The sequence below is a fragment of the Aedes aegypti genome, chromosome 3 (genome assembly GCF_002204515.2).
Source record: "Aedes aegypti strain LVP_AGWG chromosome 3, AaegL5.0 Primary Assembly, whole genome shotgun sequence".
NCBI classification, from domain to species: Eukaryota; Metazoa; Arthropoda; class Insecta; order Diptera; family Culicidae; genus Aedes; species Aedes aegypti.
In genome coordinates, this window is record NC_035109.1 from 185,636,242 (window position 1) to 185,661,126 (window position 24,885).

The 24,885-nt window shown below is 40.0% G+C and overlaps 1 protein-coding gene across 1 annotated transcript; it reads left to right on the plus strand.

Moving 5' to 3' along the window:
* LOC5577358 (major facilitator superfamily domain-containing protein 6) lies at positions 1-24,684 on the plus strand. Its single transcript, XM_021849851.1, has 11 exons — positions 1-557; positions 675-938; positions 10,560-10,793; positions 10,865-11,000; positions 11,060-11,395; positions 11,464-11,622; positions 11,681-11,950; positions 18,256-18,352; positions 18,417-18,500; positions 18,563-18,771; positions 18,828-24,684. The coding sequence occupies exons 1-11, from the start codon at positions 415-417 to the stop codon at positions 19,053-19,055; spliced, it is 2,160 nt and encodes a 719-aa protein (XP_021705543.1). The 5' UTR covers positions 1-414; the 3' UTR covers positions 19,056-24,684.
* Positions 24,685-24,885: the final 201 nt, after the last annotated feature.

The window sequence follows — 24,885 nt, forward strand, 5'->3', positions numbered from 1 at the left end:
TGATCCTGTTCATTCGTATGTAGTGCGGTTCGGTTTTCACCAGCTTCGGGAAAGAAAATTGGAAAATTCAACCCAAAGCCATCGACTACATCGAAGAAAATATCTGCAGGATAGTCACCAAATGCGAAGAATTATCAGGCTGTTGAAATCGTTGCATATAGTGTAATAATCAGAAGCTACGGGTAAAATCTTCAAATGTTATGTCACTGTGGTGAATGAAACTAAGAGTGGTTCTTTTAATCAATGAGTGTCCTCTAGGAAGATGATTGTTTCGTTCTGAATGAAATTGAAGTTGTTTAAAACTTAGAAGAGTTCAAAAGATACAGTGCTTCGGCTCGAGTAAAACCATATCAGAGTCGTTCAAAAGTGAATCATAGAAAAGCGAATTGAAAGCATCGATTGTTATTCATCAAAATGCAACCATTCTCGAACAACGACTACGGAGGGAATGAATATGGCAATTATGACCAACAACAGCAGAACATTCCGATGCGTCCGACAGGCGCCGCTAGACCAATGGTTGACCCTGAAGCGGCGGGAGAAGTCGACCCCAGTCTGTGAGTGTTCTTATCATCTTTTCTAGCACTTGTACAGATGACAAAAATCAAGTGATGAAAAAATATTGATTGAAATAAATTCTTTTTGTTCCCTTTTCCATGTCACCTACCCCGCAGCTATCCTCAGGCGAAAGAAGCAACGCACAAAATCCGAGGTAAATCGGACATCTTGGAAATGCTGTGCGGATCCGTCGATCAGGAACTGTTGCCCGTGAAGACGTTCTACTTCTTTTTCTACGCCGCCTTCGGGTCCCTGTTTCCGCTGATGGGAGTTTACTTCAAGCAAATGGGCATGAACCCGGGCCAGTGCGGATTGCTGATCGGTACCAGACCATTCGTCGAGTTTCTGTCCGCTCCATTCTGGGGAAGCTACGCTGATCGGTGAGTTCAAATTTTAGATGAAGTTTGAGAATGTCAGCTGGACAAATTACGAAACGACGAACATAATGAAAAATTTAAAAAAATAGTCTTCAACCAAAGGAAATGATGTAATCTGTATGTCTCAGACAGGTTTTTTACAAAATCATGACTAATTTATATGTTTTTTTAGAAACCGAATTTCTTTCCAAAAAAGTAGCTTATTATATCAAAGATTCATAGCTAAGCTAATGTTGATTACAATTTGTTGGGCCCATGGTCAAGTCTCTACTTATTTGCTACTTAAATCTTATTGCACCTAATAAAGCCACCATGCTCGTTGTGATGCACGCTACCTTCTTACAACCTGATATGGCCCACAGTGGCTCAAATTCATTTTCGTACAAGGCACTGTTTTCCCATCAAGTTATTTAAAACACTATCAAAAACGTATCGACTGTGAAATACTGTGTCTACCCGAGCACCCGTAGCACCCGCTTATGTCTACCCCAGATTTGAGCAACAGTCGTTTCTGGCAACAATATCTTCCCGATATTAGAAACATATATAAAAATGTAATAAATTGATTATTAAAAACTGAAACCCAATAAAACTTTAAGATAATTGCTTAACGTATAGGAGAAGTACAAGTGTGCTTTTCAGATAGTGCTTTTACTCAGTACCTACATGATGTCTCTGCTTTTAGGTTAAAAGTGGAACTGAGAAAGGCTCCCAGACATTGATTGCCATGCATTTTCTGAAACTTTCGGAAATTACAATGATAAAAACCTAAGCCTTTGAAAATTGGCAAAATAACAGATTTGGCAACATAAAATTCTTGCCGTGTTGCCAATATCGGTAAGACACTGTACTTCATCAATAATAATGGTCACAAGTGTCATCTATTGTTCGGAAATTATAAACTGTTTTTATTTACTTTGATCATTGCAATAATGGAAAAGTATTGGATTTTTGTCCAAAATCAATCCAATTCCATATTTGAACACCTATTGATTTTCAAGTATACAACATTTATAACTAAATTATAATACTCTATATGATTGCTCAATTCCTTCATTGTGTTGTTCAAATGTAGATTAATACATTTAGACAATTAATGAACGGACATATTTAAACCTTTAATAAATGTATGAAAAATATTACTTATACCTGTTTTTTTTGCTATAAAATAAAAATTGTTTGCCTTACCTTACTAATTAAAATTAAAAACTGCGACTACTGAATAAGTTTCAACTTCTGGATACTGGGTTCGCCGTAGAGTTGGGTGAGCTTCGTTTCCTGCACACCGCCTAAGATCGTCCTAAGCACCCAATGTTCGAAGACTCCAAGTGCTTGTAAGTCCTCCTCGAGTATCTTCCACGTTTTCTGCCCGTAGAGGTCTTATGAGCGTTTTGTACATGGTACATTTGGTGCGGGTGTGTATCTTTTTTAACCGCAGCTTCTTGTAGAGACCATAGTAGGCTCGACTTCCACTGATAATGCGGCTCCGTGTTTCACGGCTAACGTTATTATCAGCCGTCAGCAAGGATCCAAGGGAGACGTCGACCATCTCTAACGTGTTCTCGTCTGTCGTAACACTGCTAGTTAGGCTAGCCCTGTCACGCTCGCTGCATCCACTAGCATGAACTTTTCATGCAAAACTTGGACTAGAGGACGCATTCACCAACGGTTCAACTTTTGCTGACTCGCGTTTCAGACAAGTATACAGGTCTGCCACCTTTTCAAATGCTCAGCCGACAATGTCCATATCATCCGCGAAGCAAACAAATGGACTGGATCTTGTGAATATCGTACGCCGGCAGTTAAGGCCGGCTCTACATCCACTTAACACCTAGTCTAGGGGTTTTTAGCCTTCTTGGATCGCGGAGCACTTTTTGAAGTAAAATTGTTGCGCGGAACACCAGTTCTACATAATTACTCCGTTTCCAATCTGGATTTTTAACACTCCTAAATTGACCGTACAATTCAAACGAATGTCGTGAAGTACGGGTTATGTTGGTCACTCTATAATTAATTTTGACTTAATTTTAAAATTTTGATCAAAAGGATTAGATGCAAAGCGATGTAAGTAAGAAAAATCTGCTTTTTAGAAAAACGAGTTTGTATCCCTTTGCATGTCAACCGATTCATTGAGGGGGAATAGATAAAATCGTTGGAAGTGGCGTAGCTAAGATAATTAATGCACACTCCATTGCTGTTTGTTCTTCTCGCCTTGGGATGGGACATAGATATTTCTTTCGTATGCCCTGGCTCGAAAGCCTTGGCTTAAGCGCCATTACTCACTCATTGAAACGAAAAGAAACTAAATCAGATCCCTCACCCATTACACAGCGTAACAAAAATGACATTTTTGCGTGTCTCAAGGATCAAATTATGTGTCTCTAGTAGATATGGGGTTGCTGAATCTGGTGCCATTCTCAGAAATGTTCCAGCACGTCACAATTTTTAGGTACAGTTCGCCAAAGTTGTATAAAACACTGGTTTTATTAATGTTTACATGAAATTTAAAGTGCAATTTATCATACTTTTTTGTAATCTAATCCACCAAACATGCAAAATAGAAATTTCGATTAAACCGATTATTTTCAACATGCTTGCAGTCTCCATACAAAATTCTTCGTTTCTTCTATATGGGAAAATACAACAATTCTCTAAACCATCAAAAAATAACTTTTCCGTATCAAAAGTAATACAAACTTTGATGATAAGTATTGTTATACACATAAAGTTTGAATTCTGTGGCAAATTAAGCCAATATATTACCTTACAAGCAGGCAAACTTGCATACAAGTTGGCTGAAATAGTCATTTTTTGCATTTTCAACAGTCAATATCTCAAAAACTAGACGTGCTATGATATTTCTTGAAACGGCAATGGATTCAGCAACCCTTAATTAAGTGAAGAGCGGTATTTTGGTGCTGGAGACAAAAACGTGTTTCGCAGTGTTATTCAACCATTTAAGATAAATGTATATAAAATCCCCAAATTTACTACATTAATACTACGTTCAGACTAAAGCTTATATTACGTAACAAGAACGGAAAAAAACGACTCTAGCGACAAACGACTCAGTATCTGAACGGTCTAAGAGCGCCGTTGTTCTTGAAGCAGTATGATTTCAACACCTCACTACGCGCGCGTGTTACAGATATAGGGGAAGTGGTGGTAAAATGAACACCGTGCCTCACCGAAAAAAAAAAACAAATTTCAACGATTTTTTATCACACGTTTGAAAAATAGAGCTGACGTAACTTTCAGCTCGGAGGTCTTGAGGTTTTTCAGTGATGTAAACATCGTTGTGATATGATGTCAAATCTGAAGGGTATCAGCACTTTTGCCTTTACTCAGGCCTATACGGGTTAACGACATACCGAGAGACAAATCGCGGAGTGAAAACGACAAAAATCCTCCAAAAAATTAATCTTCGTTTTACGAACTATTGAGTGTTAGCGTACCGTTTTGTCTCAAATTCCGAACAGACTCATATTCCGAACACTCGGTTTTTGTATGGCGATTTGGTTGAAATGTTTCGCTGAAATATGTCATCAAATCACCAGGAAATGGCAGCCAATTGCAATTCAATTTTAACGTCTTCCAATCTACTTTATACCGTTTTGACTCATATTCCGAACACTTAAGGCCAACAGTGACTTCAAATGCATCTGATTGGCAAACATTAGCTGATATTTGTGTAAATTTTAATTTCTTCGCAAAGTCTAACTGTTAGCTGTTGGATGTACCGATAATAATGTTGATTTAATTAGTTTTAGTATTGTTTTTACGCAAAAGAATGGAAAAACTTTTTGATTCAAATGCCGAACACTGTGTTAATTCTGTCTCATATTCCGAACACCTTGATTCAAATTCCGAACAGCATGAATAAATCGTATTCAAATGAATAATTCCGCGGATAAATTTATCTGAGCTTGTTCTACTGGCCTCAAACTAGAGAATCATCACTACTCCGACGGTATAAATTATATTGATGACGGTTAAATTGAATTGCAATTGACTGCCTTTTCCCTGTTATTTGGTGACATATTTCAACGAAACATTTCAACCAAATCGCCATACAAAAACCGAGTGTTCGGAATATGAGTCTGTTCGGAATTTGAGACAAAACGGTACCTCAGGAGTAGTGATGATTCTCTAGTTTAAGGCTAGTAGAACTAGCTCAGATGAATTTATTTGCGAAATTATTCATTCGCATACGTTTTATTCGTGCTGTTCGGAATTTGAATCAAGCTGTTCGGAATATGAGACAGAATGAACACAGTGTTCGGCATTTGAAGCAAAATGTTGTTCCAGACTTTTTGGGAGAAACAATACTAAACATGTTAAAAATAACAATTTTATCACCAAACCCAACAGTTAACAGTTAGACCTTGTGAAGAAATTAAAATTTTCACAAATATCAGCTAATTTACGGCTATCAGATGCATTTGAAGTCACTGTTGGCCTTAAGTGTTCGGAATATGAGTCAAAACGGTACATGCCGAGCGATCCATTATTCGTAGAGCGTAGTTTGTTGTGATGACTTCACGACAAAAGGTGTATCGTTTATGCATCCACGATAAAGAGCAACCGCGATGCATCGTGGATTTTGTCATGATCACTAGATTTCCATCCTTGTTACGTAATATAGGCTCTCTTGATATCAAATATCATATATCAAGTTTTCACTGGAAATAACAAGTATGACATTTGATATCAAGTTAGCCTCTATTACGTAATATCAGCTCTAGTCTGAACGTAGCATAAGGATACATTGGAAATCTCTCATCAAAATTGCATCCCAGCTTCAATCCGTATGCCACAGTAGTAGGCATAATTCGTCAGCAAATTCATACCAGAATGTTCACAAAGTCATGCTTGAATGGGTCTTTTAGCAAACACGTATTTAACTTTTCACATAACAAACCTAATCATTTCAAACTTTTATTCTACTGCAAACTTCTATTCAAATACACTTCTTGTCACACATACTGTCAAATATAATATACTCATAATTTACTCAAAATCGTAGCCCATCACATTTAAATACCAAGTGCAATCCTACTTATGTCAACCATCACCAAATTTTTCATACAAATGATTGCTACACCACGTGTTACGGTGTAGCAATCATCTGTATAAAAAATTTCACCTTCCGGCTGCCACTAATTTTGCACACCTTTCATGGTTGCTCTTATCAGTCTTGTGAGCTTCCCAGGAAAGCTGTTCTCGTCCATGATTTTCCATAATTCTACGCGGTCGATACTATCGTATGCCGCCTTGAAATCGATGAAGAGGTGATGCGTTGGGATCTGGTATTCACTACATTTCTGGAGCCCGTCAACGAAGCCGCCTTGATAACTTCCCACGAACTCGTTTACTACAGGTGACATACGACGGAAGAAGATCTGGGATAATACTTTATAGGTCACATTTAGAATGGTGATCGCTCGACAGTTACCACAATCTAACTTGTCACCTTTCTTGTAGATGGGATATATTACCCCTTCCTTCCACTTCTCCGGTAGCTGTTCTGTTTTCCAGATTATGCCTATCAGCCGGTGCAGACAAATGGCCAGCCTCTCCGGGCCCATCTATATGAGTTCAGCTACCAACCGCTTTACTTTTCATGAGCTGGTAATATTTTTTAGAGTGGTTTTACCCAAAAGGGTCATTTGTCTCTATTGAATACTAGCTGATGAATGGCCTCCTTAACCTCCCTCAAAGTGGGTGCTGGTTGGTTTCCATCGACTGCGGTGCTGACAAAGTCCGTTGTCTCAACCTCCATTGTCTGTGCCCTCAACGTCATGCAGGTGTCCGTCGAAGTGCTGCTTCCACCTTTCAATCACCTCACGCTCGTCCGTCAAGATGCTTTTTTCTTTATCCCTGCACATCTCAGCTTGCGGAACGAAGCCGTTGTGGGATGCATTGAGCTTCTGATATAACTTACGTGTTTTTTGAGATCGACAGAGTTCCATCTCCTCGCACTCCGTCACCTCCAAGCGGCGTTTTTTCTCCCGAAAAAGGTGGGTCTGCTGTTTTATAGAATCGATTAGGATTTGAAAAATTTATAGCTATTTGTTGTTTTAAGACATAAAAAATGTAATTTTTAGTAACTTTCATTCCATAGAACAACATAAAAGCAAAATCTTATTAGTTTTTGCATAAATGCTTGGAAACCAGTTTTGGTTCATAGTGGGGCAAAAGTTCGTACAAGCGCGGAGCAAAAGTTCGACCCACGTATTATCTCGCGAAAATATTTGCAAATTGCCTTAAATACCAGCCAGCGAACTTTTATCCCACACTTAACTCGAACTCTAGCCCCACTGCACATTGGTCCACGGAACGGAATTAAGTAGAAAAAATTAATAACTTGAAAAATATAAGAGATAGGGTTTTGGTGTCTTCTGAACATTTGTTTGTCTGGTCAAGGCGCGTTACATGCAAAAGTGTCCTAAGCGTCAAATTTCATAGCTTTCGAAATTCGCTCTCAAACTTTTTAATTTCAAAAGATAGCGCAACAAAATGTTTCGCAATATTGAAGATTATAGAAAATATGAAAACATTGTAGAACATCTTTTTTCTATATCTGATAGTTTTAGAGATGTAGGTCACTTTAGAACTTTATGGTCAAAAATCGTTTTTTCCTCAATACTAACGAAAATATCAATTTTTCAGGCCTACTATGTTCTGAAGAGTTTTAGATATTACCGGGTACCCCCGTTGGTTTGACCACATTTAATCTGAACACTTTTTGATCTGAACCCCGCTAATTTGCACATCGTTCAGATTAAAAACGGTTCAAACGTCATTTAGCTCATGGAACGGAGTGAAGTGAGATGGAACGCTGTGAAACGGAACGCAGAATCTAAACAAAACAGTGAAAAGGGTAATCCGAGACACGTTTCTAGGGTGACTAGATGTTCAAATTAAAAATGAATCCCGATGGTTTGCATGAGGTACCGTTCAAATTAGCGGGGGTGCACGGTACACATTTTCTCTGAAGACGTCATAACTCTAAAATTTTCATATGAAAAGATATAAGCGTTTTTGTAGTTTTTTCACTCACTTTTCCAAGCGTAACATTTCAAAATGGCGCAAGTGAAATCAAAAACTTTTTCCATTACTTGAAGAAGCATATCTTAAAGTGCATATTTAGAAAATTTGGTGATAGTGATTTTTGATTTTCTCTAATAAATGTGTTCTGAATTATCCCTTAATTTTGCTTAGAAAACAGATTTTCTTAACTTCTTGAGATTCTTATTCAATTACAGTCGAACATTTTGTAATACATTCAAAAATACTGAATCATTCTTAGCATGAACAAGAAGTTTGTAGATGTTTATCATGCCTATTTTTATTCATATCGTTAATAATTACAGAGATTTTCGTTTTTTGCCATAAAATACCGTCAATGGAAGAAAAACTCGACGAATTCAAATGAAGTCCTGCCAATATAAGCTAAAGCTTTCACTAGATTGGACAATTCCAATGCAGTTGCATTCCCTTCTTTTAGGTTTGTTTAAGTTTGAACTAGTACACAACACTGAAGACGGCAGTTGAGGTCGAAATACGCGTATCTGTTGAAGGATACAAACTCTAGTGGAATTAAATGGTTTTGTACTCTATTTGGTTTTTTATCTACTTAGTAAAAATAAGTTCAAAGCTACTAAATATATATATATGTACCCCGCTTAAGGTGATTATAAAACGAAGCGAAACTTAGAATTTTCAAGTGCACAAGACAGGAGAATCTGACAACAGTTCGCGTTGAAAATCAATCAAATTACTTCCTTGCTGGTGGTGGCCAGCAATGGGATAAATGTGTATTTTGCTCATATCTACAACTCTTCAGAACATAGTAGGCTTGAAAAATTCTTATTTTCGTTAGTATTGAGGAAAAAACGATTTTTGACCATAAAGTTCTAATGTGACCTATATCTCTAAAACTATCAGATATAGAAAAAAAATGATGTTCTACAATGTTTTCATATTTTTTATAATCCTCAATATTGTAGAACATTTTGTTGCGCTATCTTTTGAAATAAAAAAGTTTGAGAGCGAATTTCGAAAGCCCTGAAATTTGGCGCTTAGGACACTTTTGCGTATAACGCGCCTTGACCAGACAAACAAATGTTCAGAAGACACCAAAACCCTATCTCTTATATTTTTCAAGTTATTAATTTATTCCACTTAATTTCGTTCCGTGGACCAATGTGCAATGATGGGACAAAAGTTCGTTTAAGACAATCAGTTTCAAAACTGTTATGATTAAAAATGGGTAATTTTTTCGACAAAAGTTCATTCAGAAAAATTGTGGCCTATATGTAGAAAGTTCACTTGTGGTATTTATTTCTTAACAACGGATATTTTCTTCTGAACGTATTCATTATTCCACTTAGGTCGATGTTTTGCCCCACCTTACTCAAAATATATCCCTTTCTCTATATACTCGGTATAACTAGTGATTCATGCGATGCCGCCAGATGCCATTGTCAAATTTACATCCAAGTATTGTTTGCAGCACTTTACGTTCAACGTCCTTCAACGTCCAAAATTTCTGGCCGTACTGAGCAATCGGAAGAATTGTTGTACAAAAGAGTTTGATCTTCGTCAGTAAGCTGCGGGACTTTAGCTGGTTACGCAGTCCGTAGAAAACTTATTCGCAGATGCAAAACGCCTTTTTACCCCGCGGGTAACATCATTATCGCAGATCACTAGTGTTCCAAGGTACACAATTTCTCGACTACTTCGAAAGTATCGCCATTTAACAGTACTTCACTACCAGCATCACTTATGGACCCACGTTGTCTACCAGCGAACATGTACTTTGGCTTTGTGCATTCATTCATTAAAATTTTGAGAGTCAACAAAAAAATAATTTATTTAAATTGTAAATTTAAGGTTTACAGTTCCACGTACTGAGATTTCCATCGATAGGTCCATTTTGTCGCTGTCGCCTTCATTAAATATACCGGTCCCAATTCTCTTGTGAATTTTCCCTTGCTTTAATTGCAGCTTGTAGGACCTGGCATTGAACCCCTAAACATCTAGAGGACCATTCATCCTTAATTTTTGGAGGGCCATAGAACATAATTTTGTTTAGAATTGCTTGCTAGCGCTTGGACGATGATCAGTCACCTCTGGAGAACAGATGCTCCAGGTTGCAGATTCAAACCTCCAATCGCTGTCAGCAAAAGGTCACCGGGGTTTTCACCCGACGTTCAGTGGCCGGTTCCGGGAGGCGTTACGGATAAAAGTTGCTTATAAAGACGTTGAGGATCACTCCGCACTGTCTATCATATTTACGCCATGCCCAAGATTTACTAACCGACGTTCTCCCTATCATCATCGCTCATGAAACATGGACCATGCTCAAGCAGGGCCTGCATGCTCTTGGAATATTTAGAAGCAGGGCATGTTGAAAGACAGCAACCCTGCAAGGATGGCCTTTGTTTGAGAGCTTGTTGGTTTAAGAAAGTATTGATACCATTGAACTAAACGAATATTCCAGTTGGAGGGATACGGCTGTGAACCGAGAATTATTTCTTATTCATTCAGCGTTTTATTCTAGATAAAGTATTCTAGAAGCAGAATCGTTTTTAATAATTATTGAAAACCTATTTTCAGATGCAAAAAGGGAAAAATGCTACTGCTCGCTTCGCTGGCTGCCTGGATTATTTTCACCCTGCCGCTCGGATTCATCCAGCCACCGGCCACCAGCTGTATCGAACGAAAAAATGCGACCGATTTCGAACTACGAACGCCACAGGTTCCTCGTATTCTGAAACGCTCCATCGACCCGAGCCTGTTGGAAGAGATATCATTCGGAAAGCAAACCGTACCTGAGAATCATTATCTGAGGTAAGTTTCAATGATGAAAAGATCTGGATAAGTTTATTTGTATGGAGTTTTAATGATTATTCATCTTTCAGAGTTGAACGATCTGCCCGACCGATTGCAGCAGCCGGTCAGTCGCCACTAGGTGTTAGCTATGCGAATAACTTCAATGAGAAGTTGCATAAGGACTGGGTTTCACCCCTATTCTCGTCCATCGTTTATAGGACTCCTGTAATACAATTCGGTGCATATTCAGAAACAATCGCTTATTTTCGTTCTAACTGTTGTAGGATATCCAAAAAGCTTTCTTCCTGCTCTTGCTACTGGTTGTAATCGGAGAGTTCTTCAGTGCGCCTGCCATAACCTTAGCTGACTCGGCCGTAATCACCATTCTAGGGGAAGACGCTGATCGCTACGGCCATCAAAGAATGTTCGGATCGCTGGGATGGGGCTTGGCAATGTTCTTCGTCGGTATTGCCTTGGATCATTCTACTGCATTCCCAGATCACCCTTGCGGACCCGAACAACAAGAGAAGAACTACTCGATTTGCTTTGCGACGTTTTCGGTGCTGATGGGAGCGGCTCTGATTTCTGCTACCCAAATTACCTTCAAGTACGACTTCTCGGTATGCCTCAGCTGATGAGAAGTGTATGTGTGCTCAGATGTTACTATATTTTGCATTTTCTATTCCAGGAACCACAAGAACCTCAAATAGAGGTTGTACCGCAAGGTCCAACTAAGGAGGAACAGATGCAGAATCAGTTGGCTGAACAACTTCAACTACCAGCCTTGGCTGCCACTGGTGGAGGTATAGCTAGTGCTGGTCCTCCTCCACACGTTCTTGGAGCACAGGTATGCTCGATACTTACGTATAATGTTAAAGTTTAACGAATAACTTTCTTTTCACCAGACAAAAATGTTCGCTCAGACAACTCGCGAGATGCCGGAATGGATAACGGTGCTAAAACAGTTCAAAAATATCAAATGTGCCTCATTCCTTTTTGTGGCCTGGTTCATGGGATTCGGTATCGGGTTGATCTTCACATTCCTGTTCTGGCATCTGCAAGACTACGGAGGATCACCGACACTGTTTGGCGTGGCTTCTGTGATAAATCACATATCAGAGATATTTGCCTACTTTTTCAGCTTCCGGTTGATCACCCAGATTGGTCATGTTAAGGTGAGTAAAATGGGGAACCTTTGCGTAACCAACAGACCCTATCAATCGATTTTTTATTTATTACTCAAAAATGTCAATTCACATAAAATCTATTTACATACTTTTTTATAATGCTCGTATGTTTTTCACGGTGATAAAAGCACCAATAAGAACTTGCCCTATCTTCAAACAATCACCACATTAAACATAAGCTTTCAATCCATGCTCAGCAGGGAAAATATAAAAACTTGAACCAGTTTTGGCCAGAGATTTAACTTCGGTTCCCAAATTGGCCAATCGCATTGATTTCTCATGGGAGTGGCCAAATGAAGAGTACCCTGGCCAAATTAGGTGTATGGTAGTTAAAATTATAAGGAAAATTAATTGTTTTTCTTATGATTTGAATCAATTTGGACGTGTAAATGAATGTAGCTCTATCATGGGAATGTGATCTACTGAACACGAAAGGTTTCATGCTGATTGGCTATGTAAAACGATTTATAATCCACTATGGCTACAATTGGCGTATGGCTAAAACCGGTGCTTCTACCCTATTATTTCCTGAGAAAATTTTGCGGTTTCCAAGAATGTTTCCGTATTATCTTAAAGCAATTTAGCGAACACCAAACAATTGGCAGCCATATATGTCGTAAAACGGTATATAATCCGTGATGGCGAACAACTGTAACATGACGAATACCGGTACACCTTCCCTAGTAGTTTATATTTATGCTTCTCCATGAGCTTATCCATATCGAGTGACAGGAAGGGTAATTGTAGTGCTTCGACCGTCCTGATATCCTGAAGCTCTACTTCGCATCTTGTCTGGGTATTTAGGCACTGCCTCTCTGTAAACTGAATTTGTAGTGATAAGTATCTTCCTTTCACTTCATGCAGAGTGGATTACAGCCGAATTTGGGGAGCTCTCGAAGGAAAATTAACGTGCAGTATTTTAAGTCTGTTGTCGTACTGTGTTTGATCGTTTAATGCTTGTTCTCTCCACTATTCTTCTGATCGTGTTTTTTTTCTGCCCATACTTCCCACTTCAAGCTCCTTACAAAATTGCAATCTCACTCTATCAAAATCAGCACCACCATTACATCCAAACTAGACCTGTGCTCTATGGGCGATCAGGTGGCCAATAATCGAAAAAATGACTTGTTCTGATAGGTTTTTCTTGTACATCATTCCATAGTAAACACTTCTATTAAGTTACTCCTGAAATATCAGAACAAGATCTTTTATATTTCAATTGATACAGTATATCAAAGTTAGAGTTTTAAAGAAAAATAAAAAAATCAATGCAAACACAAGGTGCACATTGAATACAATATACTGCATAATTGTAATATTGTATACAGATCTTTACACACTGTCCGAAAGCTTATTCAAAAAGCTATCCCCACGTGATCTGGACCCGCTCTAGTGTCAAAATTCTTCGACCGAGTCAGTTTAGTACACCCGTGGATAAGACCATACGGTGAAAAGTAATCACCTGACATTTCTCGATGCTTAGTACCAGTTTACTTCTACGGCACCAGTCAGCAAACAGATTCAGTGAATGCTGCAGGCACAAACAATCGTCTTCTGTTCGGACTACCATATACAATTTCATATCGTCAGCGTAAACAAGCTTGTATCCATCGCCCAAAAAACAGTACGAACAACAACGGCCCAAGGTTGCTACCTTGCGGAACGCCGGATTTGTTCGTGAACGGTGGTAATACGCAGCTATCAATCTTCACCCGCAATTCCCGTTCCGTGAGGTACGACTCCAGCCAAGAGACGAACTGATTAGAAGTTAGTCGAAATAGTAGCAGGAGTATCATGTGGTCAATTTTATCGAACGCAGCCTTCAAATCGGTGTAAATTACATCGACTTGCGCTTTATTCTCCATACTCATAAAACACTTTGACGTGAAGTTCAGCATATTTGTTGCAACTGAACGGCCGGGCATGAATCCGTGTTGATCCTTGGATATGTAGCATTTGGTTGCATCAAGCATAACTCCACATACCATGGTTTCGAACAGTTTCGAGACAGCAGATAGGCTTGTAATACCACGATAGTTTCTAACGTTATGACGGTCACCATGCTTGAAAACGGGCGTCATATACGATTGTTTCCAGATACGAGGAAATGTTGCTTGTTGGAATGAACGATTGAAGATATCACTTAACGGTTGTGCTAAAGCTGCGATGCAGCGGCAAATATCAACTGCAGGTAAACCATCAGGACCCGGAACAAACGACTTCTTTATCTTTTTTGCAGCCTGTGAAACCATTTCTGGAGTTATCATGAACGTTCTTATGTCAGCTAAATCACAAGGAACATCACGCATGGCTTCTTCTATTTCCAAATTTGTTGCTGAACTTGCCACGACAATTGACTCAAAGTGCCTTGCAAACAACTTGCTTGATTCTATCGCAGAAGCAGCCGTCGCTTCATTCAAATATACATTGGCTGGTATCGCTAAATCTTTACGTTTAGAATTCACGAAGCGCCAAAAATCACGTGGATTCCTTCTTTAACTCGATTGTACGCGCAAAACGTAAGACTTGTAAAGAGTCGGTACGCATTACTGGCTTGATGAAAATTCCGCTCCACGGAGGTGAAACTGCTGGCCAACTTCGAGGGACATTCGAGGCAAACCAGTCATTGAGAATGGGACAAAAAGATTCTGCCATTTCATCAACATCAACGGTGATATTCCAGCTCTAAAAAAATAAAATATTTTAGAAATACCTTAAGAAATAATTAGGCATTTTATGCGAAAGCATACATAAATGCGTCAAATGCGTCAAAAAATTATCAAGTGAACCCTACAGGTATCCTTCGACGGATTTCATCGAAAATCCTGTCAGAGATTCTTATGAAGATACCTTCTAAAATTTCTGCAGGAATGAATGTTCTGTACATGTGGATTTATTCAAAATTGATTCCAGGAATTCAACCTGGACCAAAACCTTTCCAAAGACAACGTTCTTCTAAGGTTCCTCGAGGAATTTTGTGATGTTCCATTTTTGGCGGCTCACCCAAGATTTCCTTGAACGTATACTCCAAAAGTATTATTTGTAAGTATTTGTAAAGGAATTTCTGTAGAAGCTACGCCAAGCATTCTTCTATGAATTCCTCCGAGTTTCTATCCAGGAGATTTTTCCAAGAAATGCTTGCTCAGATATGTTTTGTTTCGATTCCTTCAACGGTTTCTTCATGAATCGCTTCAAAATTATTTTGAAGAATTCCTAGGAGCGTTTCTCCAGAAATTCATGGATTTTTAATAAACTTGCTTTAGTTTTTGCTAGGATTTATGGATTATTATTGATATTCCTTCATGAAATCTTGCGACAAATAATTCCTGGAATTGACCTGTGCAGTCCTAAAAAAACACAAACATGCATTAACTTTTCCAAAAACTCTCCAGGGATTTCTTCAGGAATATTTTTAGGATTTTCTGTATGCAATTATCCAATAACAACTTTGAGAGCTTTTCCAGGTATTATTTCATACGTGCCTCTAGAGGTTCATCAAGAAGCCACTCAAAGAATTTATCTTGATATTCCTTCAGCGATTTTTTTAGTGATTACACCAAGTTTTTTTTTTCTTTTTTTTATTGTAGAAATACGCATTCAACGTTTATTTCAATATCTGATACTTGAATTCTTTCAAGAGATTTATGTGGAAGCAAATCCTCGTCTAGGAATCTTGAGGAATATTGCAAAAAAAATATTCCAAAAGTTTCTTTACGGATACTAACAAACATTTTTTCAGGGATTTCTCCAAGAAACAGTTTAAGTATTCGTTCACATTTCTCTGGATTTTTTCCGAGGATACCTCCTTTACTCATACCATACTGAACAGTCGGAAGAATTTTTGCATTATCTTTGATGATGCCAAGTATATCCGTTATTTCATAATTAAGCCATTTCTTTCTATCGATATCAATCCATTTTTTCTTCATGAAATAAACGTGTTTATAGAAAGTGCTTGAACAAATAATGTTGCAAATGGGCTAACATTTTCGAAACCAATTTAAATTGTTTTTACCTGTTTTTAAACAGTAAATTGTTTGCTTAGGAATAGCTTTACTATTGAAACAGTTAATAGAGTGTAGGGTTAATCTGATGTATATATATATACACATGAATAAACAAGATTCTGTAGAATTGTGTTTACATAAATACTGGATTGTGTTTATCTGATTTAGTTTGTTTTGGGTTCGTTGAAAATCAGTGGAGCTCTGGAGCTATCACGAGAAACAAAGGGTTAAATCGTTTGAAAGTTTTCATAATTTTTCGTTTAGATATCATCCACTTTCAGAGGTCCGCAAAATGTTTGTTAAATTTCTAAGGGGGTCACCGCATCAAAAAGGTTGGGAACTACTGCTCTAAAATGCTTACGTAAAATTTCCCAAAAACGACCATAATGAACTACAGTTAAACCTCCATGACTAGTTATCGACTCATAGAGTTTACTAATTAGCATGATGATCTCTAGAAACATCATTCCAAAGGATACCAGGCACTCCCGTTGGTTTGCCACTTTTAATCGGAACCAATAGGACAACGTAGAAAAAGCAAGAATTAAATCCAGCTTCGAAAGCAGTAGACTATGAGAAACAGTACTTTACAATGAAAGCAGTTTGCCATTATGAAATGGATTAATCTTGTATTTTGACTTTAATATTAATCACAGAAAATCGTTAGCGGTCGCGCATACGTTCGCCTCAACCACGTTTACACAAGCAAGTCTTTCGAACGATAGGGTAAATATTCACTTCGGCATCTCCACGATTCCCCCTGCTGAATTGAATTTAATGTGCAAAGAATAGGAGTAGGCTCCCTACATATAGTATCTACACGAGGTCGCTTGTCTTGCTGTATTACCGTGGACCATGATCCATAGTGGCCATTACTTTTGAACGCATTATTTGAGGTTACGGTAGGTTGAGGTCCTTGCTGATGTTAGACTTCGAGGACACAAATTCAATGATGGAGTCAAGCTGCTGTGCAGCCACTTCCATCGCAGAGAGCCCATCTCTACTTTTATTGATGGCCCTCATCAACCACGCTCCATCCATAACCTCACCCGAAGTGTTAGACGGGGATGAAATATGGTGTCTAGCACTGGCACTACGTGCACTGCTGCCTCCTCCTGCTTCCGCTCTCCTCAACGGAGACCTAGCTAACCCACTTCTTGCGAAGGGGTTCGCTTCCCTACTACTGCTACCTGCGCTACTACTGCTATTTTGATTAGAATTCGTACTCATTATGGATCCCACGAGTAGCACGGGAAAAGAGATCCACCACGCCAGAGCCCTGCATTAACGCAGTAAGGGACAAATTACTGTGAGGGTGCTCAGGTGCCCCACAGGCTCCGTTAATGGCCGAGCATCATTTTCACCCCCTCGACCACTCATTCCTCAGCACAGTTTTTTGCTTCACACCTTGAATTGGAGTTACCCTGTTTGGTGGACTCTTACCACCGGAACAGGTCATCCGTAGTTCTATTCTAAGCCGGAAACTACACGGCATCGTAAGAAATTTCACATGGCCCAAGCGTGCAGCCGGCCCCAAAATTGGAGTGGCTTTGACAAATTGCAGCCAGAGCGAATAGAGCAAGAGGTGATGAAAAAGCGTAGAGGCATCAACAAGCTCTCAGCCCTCTGAAGTAATACCATGAGGTAGTTCCGGAGGGACATCGGATTTGTAGCCCAAGCCAAATAAAGGTGACGTGAGTTGGTTTCCCCTTTTTTCTCTGTTAGGGGCCGTCCATTAATTACGTAAGGGACTAGGGGGGAGGGGGGGTTTGAGATTTCTTACGCGCCATACAATTTATTTTTAATTTTCATACAAAAAATCTTACCATGGGGGTAGGGGGGTTGAAAAATCCCGAAAATTGTCTTACGTAATTAATGGACCGCCCCTTACCACAATCGAGACGTGCATCCGTTATATTCTGTTAAGTGAAAGTTCCTAGCTTTGCGCGTGGTCTCTTACTCCGATGATGACCAGCAGAATGCTGAATGCGTTTCAGTGATTCCTGGAAGATGATAGCTTCCAGTTCCCTGGCACCTAGGCGACGAATCTTCGGCACGGATTCCGTGATCGTGACATTCGGATCACAGGCGCCTCGATGACAATTTCCCCATGCTACTACGTGAACTCATCCATTTATACTTTATTAGGGGTTTTGGCATGTAATTCTGTTCCCAATAGTTTCAAATTCCTTCCAACATGCTTCTGAAGTGAGCCGTCATGTACTAGCGATGGCATCAAGTCCTAATAATATTTTTTTCATTTTTTTTATTTCTTGTTATCCTTAGGTGCTCTGCCTTGGATTAGTTGGAAACATTCTGCGATTCCTATACATCTCGTACCTAAAAAATCCATGGTGGGTACTCCCATTCGAATTTATGCAGGGTAAGTGATTCGTAGTCTTTGAAATTGGTTCTTCAAGTTCTCAACACATTGAATAAATTTTTAGGAATCACTCATGCTGCTGTTTGGGCCGCTTGCTGCTCGTACATCGCCCATAACACTCCTCAACATCTGAGGTCATCGGCTCAAGGTAAATAATTCAATCATCTTTCTGAATAATGCTTAACATTACATAACATTTGATCGCGACAGGCGTTCTACAAGGTCTGCATCATGGTCTGGGCAGAGGTTGCGGAGCTGTGATTGGAGGAATGTTCGTCAACTATTTTGGAACGACTGCCACCTTCCGTGGATACGGAATTATCTGCATTTTGGTGCTGGCCGGATTCATATTCATCAACTTCTACAGGAAAGAGCAAGGATTCATCTCGGAGATTCCCACCACGGAGGATCCTCATCAGGTACTGGAGTTGTAAGGTTCCAGCTTTCCACTAACTAAACGAACGGTACATTTCAGGTTGCGGAAGAAACTGCCCATCTGGCTCCCCACGGCGTACCCAGCAATCCAATCCCTCGAGCGTTGTCCAGCACGCGCCTCAACGAGATTGGCGCCCAAAATGGCGACAACGGTTATGGAACCTATCAAACCACGGGTGGAGCGCTGGATGTTCCCGGTGGAGCTCCTGGAGCTCGCAATCCTTTCGCTGCTCCCCAGAACAACGGCTACGGTGGCAATCAATACTAAATGGACCGTAATCGGGGCGGCCATTTGATAGGTTAATTCGGAGCATCATTATACGTGGTTTTCGTAATTCTACTCTAGTAACATGCATTTACACTACTGAAATTAACTTCAACGCATTAGATGAGATCGTTCAGCAGTACATTTCGGTCAAAGCAGCGACGGTTAAGGTGGGTTGAAGGATCTGAATAAACGCTTTCCTCGACTTCAACAGGACTAGTAGCACCATCTAATGAACTCATATGTACGTTGGAAGCTTCTGCTAGGTTTAGGGATATTGATACCAGCTCTTCTACGTCTAGCTTGATGATTAAAGGTTTGCTGCTCTTGATTGATAACCCGAAGTTTACATCGTGGTCCAAACCATATCAGTATTAGTAAGGATTACTGCCTTAAAAGTGAGTTTAGGAACTCTGTTCGGCCTTGGTACTACCTTGGTTTAAGATTTTTGCAGCTGCGAGATTTTTTATTTTCTTCATCTTGCACTGGATTAAAAGTGGGCGATTGGAACATCATGCTGCAGGAACAGTCCTATACAAAATCAGCCGTCTTTTCCGGGTATCTTCGGGTGTCATGGCTGGAGCTTTCAACTTCGTCCATTTCTGGTTGCTTTGTTGCAAAACTCTCAGAGACTCACTTACATTGTATTGGGCTATGTCCTTCAAGACATGACCTGCGTAACAATGTCACGCCAACAAACTCCGTCCATCCTCCAGTTTCTTGATCGCCGCACACTTCCAAGATCCTGCTCCACTTGGTTAAACCACCTAGTTCGTTGCACCCCTTTTCGTCTTGTACCGGCCGGATTCAACGTGAACACCATTTTACCACCCATCGTACCCTTCCAGCTTTGACGGCTTTCTGGATACTGGGTTCACCGTGGGGTCGCGCAAGCTCATGGTTCATTCTTCTCCTCTATACGCGGTTCTCACATACTCCGTCAAATATCGTCCTAAGCACCCGTCGTTCAACAACTCCTAGCGCTTGAAGATCCTCTTGGAGCATTGTCCACGCTTCATGCTCGTAGAGGACTACCGGTCTTATCAGTGTCTTGTATAAGGTACGCTTAGTACGGAGGTAAAGTTAACCCTTGCTATTAATCGGTGCAGACAAGTAGCCACAGGTGTCCGGGCCTATTTTAATAAGTTCCGCTCCAATACTATCCTTCCCGACTGCTTTGTTGTTTTTCAGCTGTTGGACAGCATCCTTAACTTCACCTATTAAGGGATTTGGCACGTCTCCTTCATCCGCCGTTTTGATGAAGCCATTCTGCCTTAGTCATCCACGTCTGCGTTATTCAGGTGTTCATCCTTATCCCAGCGCATTTTGCATCGAGGCACATCTCTTCGCACTCCAACTCTTTCAGGCGGTGCTTTTTATCCCGGAATAGATGGTTTTGCAGTCTTTGCTTCTGTTAAAATCGTTCCACATTTTGACGGGTATCTTACTGCAGCATCATCGCCCGCTCTACATTCTTCTCGTCCAAAACCGTTTGACACTCCTCATCAAACCAACCAATCCGTCGATTTCCTTCCACGAATCCAATGGTACCCTCCGCTGTCTCCGCTTACACTACTCCAGCAGTCCTCAAGAGGGGCTTCGGTGAGCTCTCCCTCATCCGGCAACGCAGCTTCAAGGCTTTGCGCGTAATCAGCTACGGCTTTGGGTAGCTTGAGTCATTTCAGTTTGTACCGTGGCGGGCGTCGGTACCGGATGTTGTTCACAACGGAAAGTCTTTGGCGCACTTTAACCATCACAAGGTCCGAATCGATGTTTGCGCAGCGTTAGGTTCTGGTGTCGATAATGTCCGTGTCTTCCATCAATCAAAAAGTGTTTCGTTCGTAAACTGATGTGCACTGAAGTTCCTTATAATCGATCTGAATTCGTACTCCTGACGAACCTGAGCGTTGAGATCTCCCATAATGATTTTGACTTCATGGCTTGAGCAGCCGTCGTTTTCACGTGTTAGCTGCGCGTAGAAAACGTCCTTATCGACATCGTCACTTGCTAGATATAGGCTGTGCACTTTGATTTTGCTGATATTGCATCTCGTGTCTGTTGCGCTGCTGTGGCCTGCTGCCATCCCTATACATATGTTCCGTTGACCCATTCCAGCAAACCTCCTGCAGCGCTACGATGATGAACTTGCAGACCCTTTATGAATCTGAAAGAATGCGGGTATTTTCCATGAATCTGAGAGACTTACTGTTCCATGATCCTAGTTTTCAATCGTTAGTCCGTTTTCAATGTCTGAGTATATGTCGAATGTTCCGGTGCGAATTTACATTGTGTGCTTACTGAACTGATGATTTTTACGGCTGGCTTATAAGGTCTACACCAACCCCCTGTCTCGCCGGAGGACCATCATGCACAACATTGTTTAGAGTGCCCGACTCTCAATTCCTCTCTTTCAGCGCTGAGCTCTTTCCATTTTCCTTCTGACTCGAAGGCAGCTTGCGCAAAGATCAGCTATCTTTAAGTTCCACCAATAGGCTTGACGGCTACCACTACTTAATTTTTCTACTCTCGGCATGGTGGCTTCGCAGGCTCATGCCAGTTCTGCTGTTAGCTAATTAGCGCTGATGTTTAGAGTTAACCTTGCCTGAAAGCGTTTCGACATCCCGTTTATCATCAGTTCCTTGCCTCCACTATAGTACTGAACCAATTGATGTACAAGACTCTCTTTATCGGCCCCGGATCCGCTCAGCTCTAGAAGGGAACTGTTCGAAACCCAAAACTGCTGATCTAAGACACGGCCGCCTGCTGGGTGGGTTTACAAGACCTCTTTTGACTTCGGGTCTCAGAGCGTTTGGCGCGGAGAGGTCTTCGGAGCGCGATAAACTCTAACAAATTATCTAAGGTGAGAAAAATAACTGTTTATTTCAACTTACAGTTGAAAGTGCTGTTGGGCAGGGGCGGTGAGGGCAAGCGGCGATTTGTATGGCCTTGTTGGAGACGAGCGGCGAGGCTAGGGAGCGTTGTACCAACACGAAGAGGCCGAGGGTGGTGAAGTTGAGAGCGGGACGAAGAAGCCGAGGATTGAGAAGTTGAGAGCGGAGCACAAGCTTTTCTGAGCTTGTCCGCGTGGCGAGGGCAGGCTTGGCACGACAAATGTGGAATTGGCGTGGCTGGCGAGACGTTTCGCCAGAACTACGGCTCTACTGATTGGTATGCAGCCGGTGATTCTCGGACTGTTTCAGGAATGTCAACGATGGCTATGGGCATCCGGTCCCGACGGTAGTTGGTTATAGTTGGTGAGTCGGCGAATTTGGCTGGTCACACAGTATCGATTACTAAAGGCGAACTTCGTTGGCACATGGGCTTTGGGTCTACGAAAATAGTTACTTAATGTTACCCGCCGGTAACATATAGACGCTGGCGGTGTATTCCTTATATACTGTTCAGTTCATATTCCGTAGCATCTCAGGACTTCAAAAGATAAGATCAATGATATACTTAGTACCTTCGTTGGCAAGACCAACGTCGAGCTCAGTAAGGGCCTTTTCTTGCAATGATGAGAGATGGTTCCTCACGTGGGCGTCCAAGCGTTGAAGTCACCGGCTATAACAACTACAGATAAAGTGTACTAATCTGATGTCACCAACGAACAACAGAATACAACTATGGTTGAACAGCATTCCGATTTCAGCCCACATCTTGCCTTCGAATGCTTTGACTGAAATAATAGTCCTCTAGATTGCAGCCCATTAGTTGTAACCCACCAACATCGATTACCTAGTTTATACGACTTCGAAAACTACTCTCTAAAACAATTGTTACAGGATATTTTACTGGATAGTTTATCATTTGTTTCCCGCAGTATATCGAAATTAACAAAGCAAACATTAAAGAAAAAAAATAATGCTAGTTTGTAAGCACACTTACTATTCTATGGTTGAAATGTGAATCTCAATCTTAGTATTAAGTATAACCTTCTTAACTCCACAGGTAAGCTGAATTATCGAGCGTTTTCTGTTGAAACTACAGATAAGTATTATCTACCAGACTATTGGCACAAATAACTTCAAATGAACTTGGGTTTCTTCTACGTTAATGCTATGTATTGTTGAGTTTTATATTCGTTATTGTTTCAGATAATTTATGAACTACTTCTTATAACAAATCAAATATTTAAGTAGATATATATGACTATTGTTTTGTTTCGCGAATTACCTATTGCACTGAATCATTTAAATCACTTGCACAACGAAGTCTATCGTCCACCGTAATACAATGATGAAAAGTTTATTTTACCAGCATAGTAGGCTAACCCAAAAAGACCCGAACCCCGGAATCTGTAGCGCACTGCGATCTGTCAAACTTGAGTCCCGCGTGTAGTATCAGTGGGCCGTATGTAGCACTAGACGTGAAACCCATTCTTAGTCCGACTACTGTGTCTATAATTCGGTTTTGATTATATTTTTGGAATGTTGGATTTTCTTTTATGTCTTCTAGGACGTGTCTTACAAAACTATTTTTCAATTTATTAAAACGATCAACCATTAAGAATTCATTTCAAACGTTGCCAAAATGCCATCTGGGGAGACTTAAATCGGCTATCATACGAAAAGACGCAATTTTTTAATCAACAAACCAATGCACGAATTCATTGATATGGCATTTTTCACAAGTTTCCATGGTCACACAATTAACACGGGAGCGCTCAAAATGTCAACGAGTGAACTCGTGCATTGGTTCATTGTCAGAAAATCATCCGCATTTGTCAATGAAAAAACATATATTATTCCATACAAAACTTTAAAATCTGGGGTTTGGGTCCAACAAGGACAAGTCTATTTTAATTTAGTGTGATAATTCCTAACGAAAAGTTTTTATCGAAAGCAAATACGACTAAATGTTACGCAATGCCAGCAAAAGCTTTATTGAAGAATCGTATCGCATATCAGTTTTCACTACAAATTTTAAAGACGAAAAATCAGAATATTTAAGCAGATGTAACGTTGAGTACTATTTACCGTATTTATAAACATTAAAAATGTTTGAATGCTTCGCAAGATAAAAAATATATCGGAAACAGGCTGAAAACTGCTCTTGGTACAATCTTCTCCTACTATTCCCACGAGCACCATGCAAAGCTACCATTAAAAAGTACTGCTTTTGTAAAGAGATCATTCTTTCGGACATTCATCTTTTACTAACATTTCCGTCATCGTGGAACGAAATACATACGAAACATAGAACAGACCATTTGAATACAACTAAGTGTGAAACAGTCAAAAACATACAACAAAAAATATTGCATGCATCGTTGTCATCTTCTGTAACCAAATAATGTTATATTCGACTGATTGAAACAAAAGCAGAGGTTTAAAGTATCAAAACGTAGCTGTAGCCAGAAAGGGTAGTCATATTAAACGAAGACAAAAAAGAAAGAATAAGTATTGATGTCATGAAACTGATTTGAATGAATGTAGCGTAGGGAAATTATGGTCGTATGGTACGAAGGGAAATCCAGAGTAAATAATAAATTTAACCGGAAAAAACGTGTACAGCACTGATATTAATGTAAATGATAATACAGTTCACGACTAAAATTATAATGAAATATTTGCACTACTAAACAGAAATACATTAAAACGAGGGACGTCAGTATAATAAAATTAACAAACTACTATAAAGTTTCATTGGATTAGAAAGAAATCTTCCAGACGAAAAGAATATTTACACAAACTTAAATTATTTGACAGATTCCTGTGAAACCTCAACAGCTGAACAGTTCGGTAAAATAAAATAACGGAATACGGTAAATTTTTACAGTTTTCGGTAAAAAACATCGGAATCTGTAAAATTTCCACGGAATTACGGTGCTTTA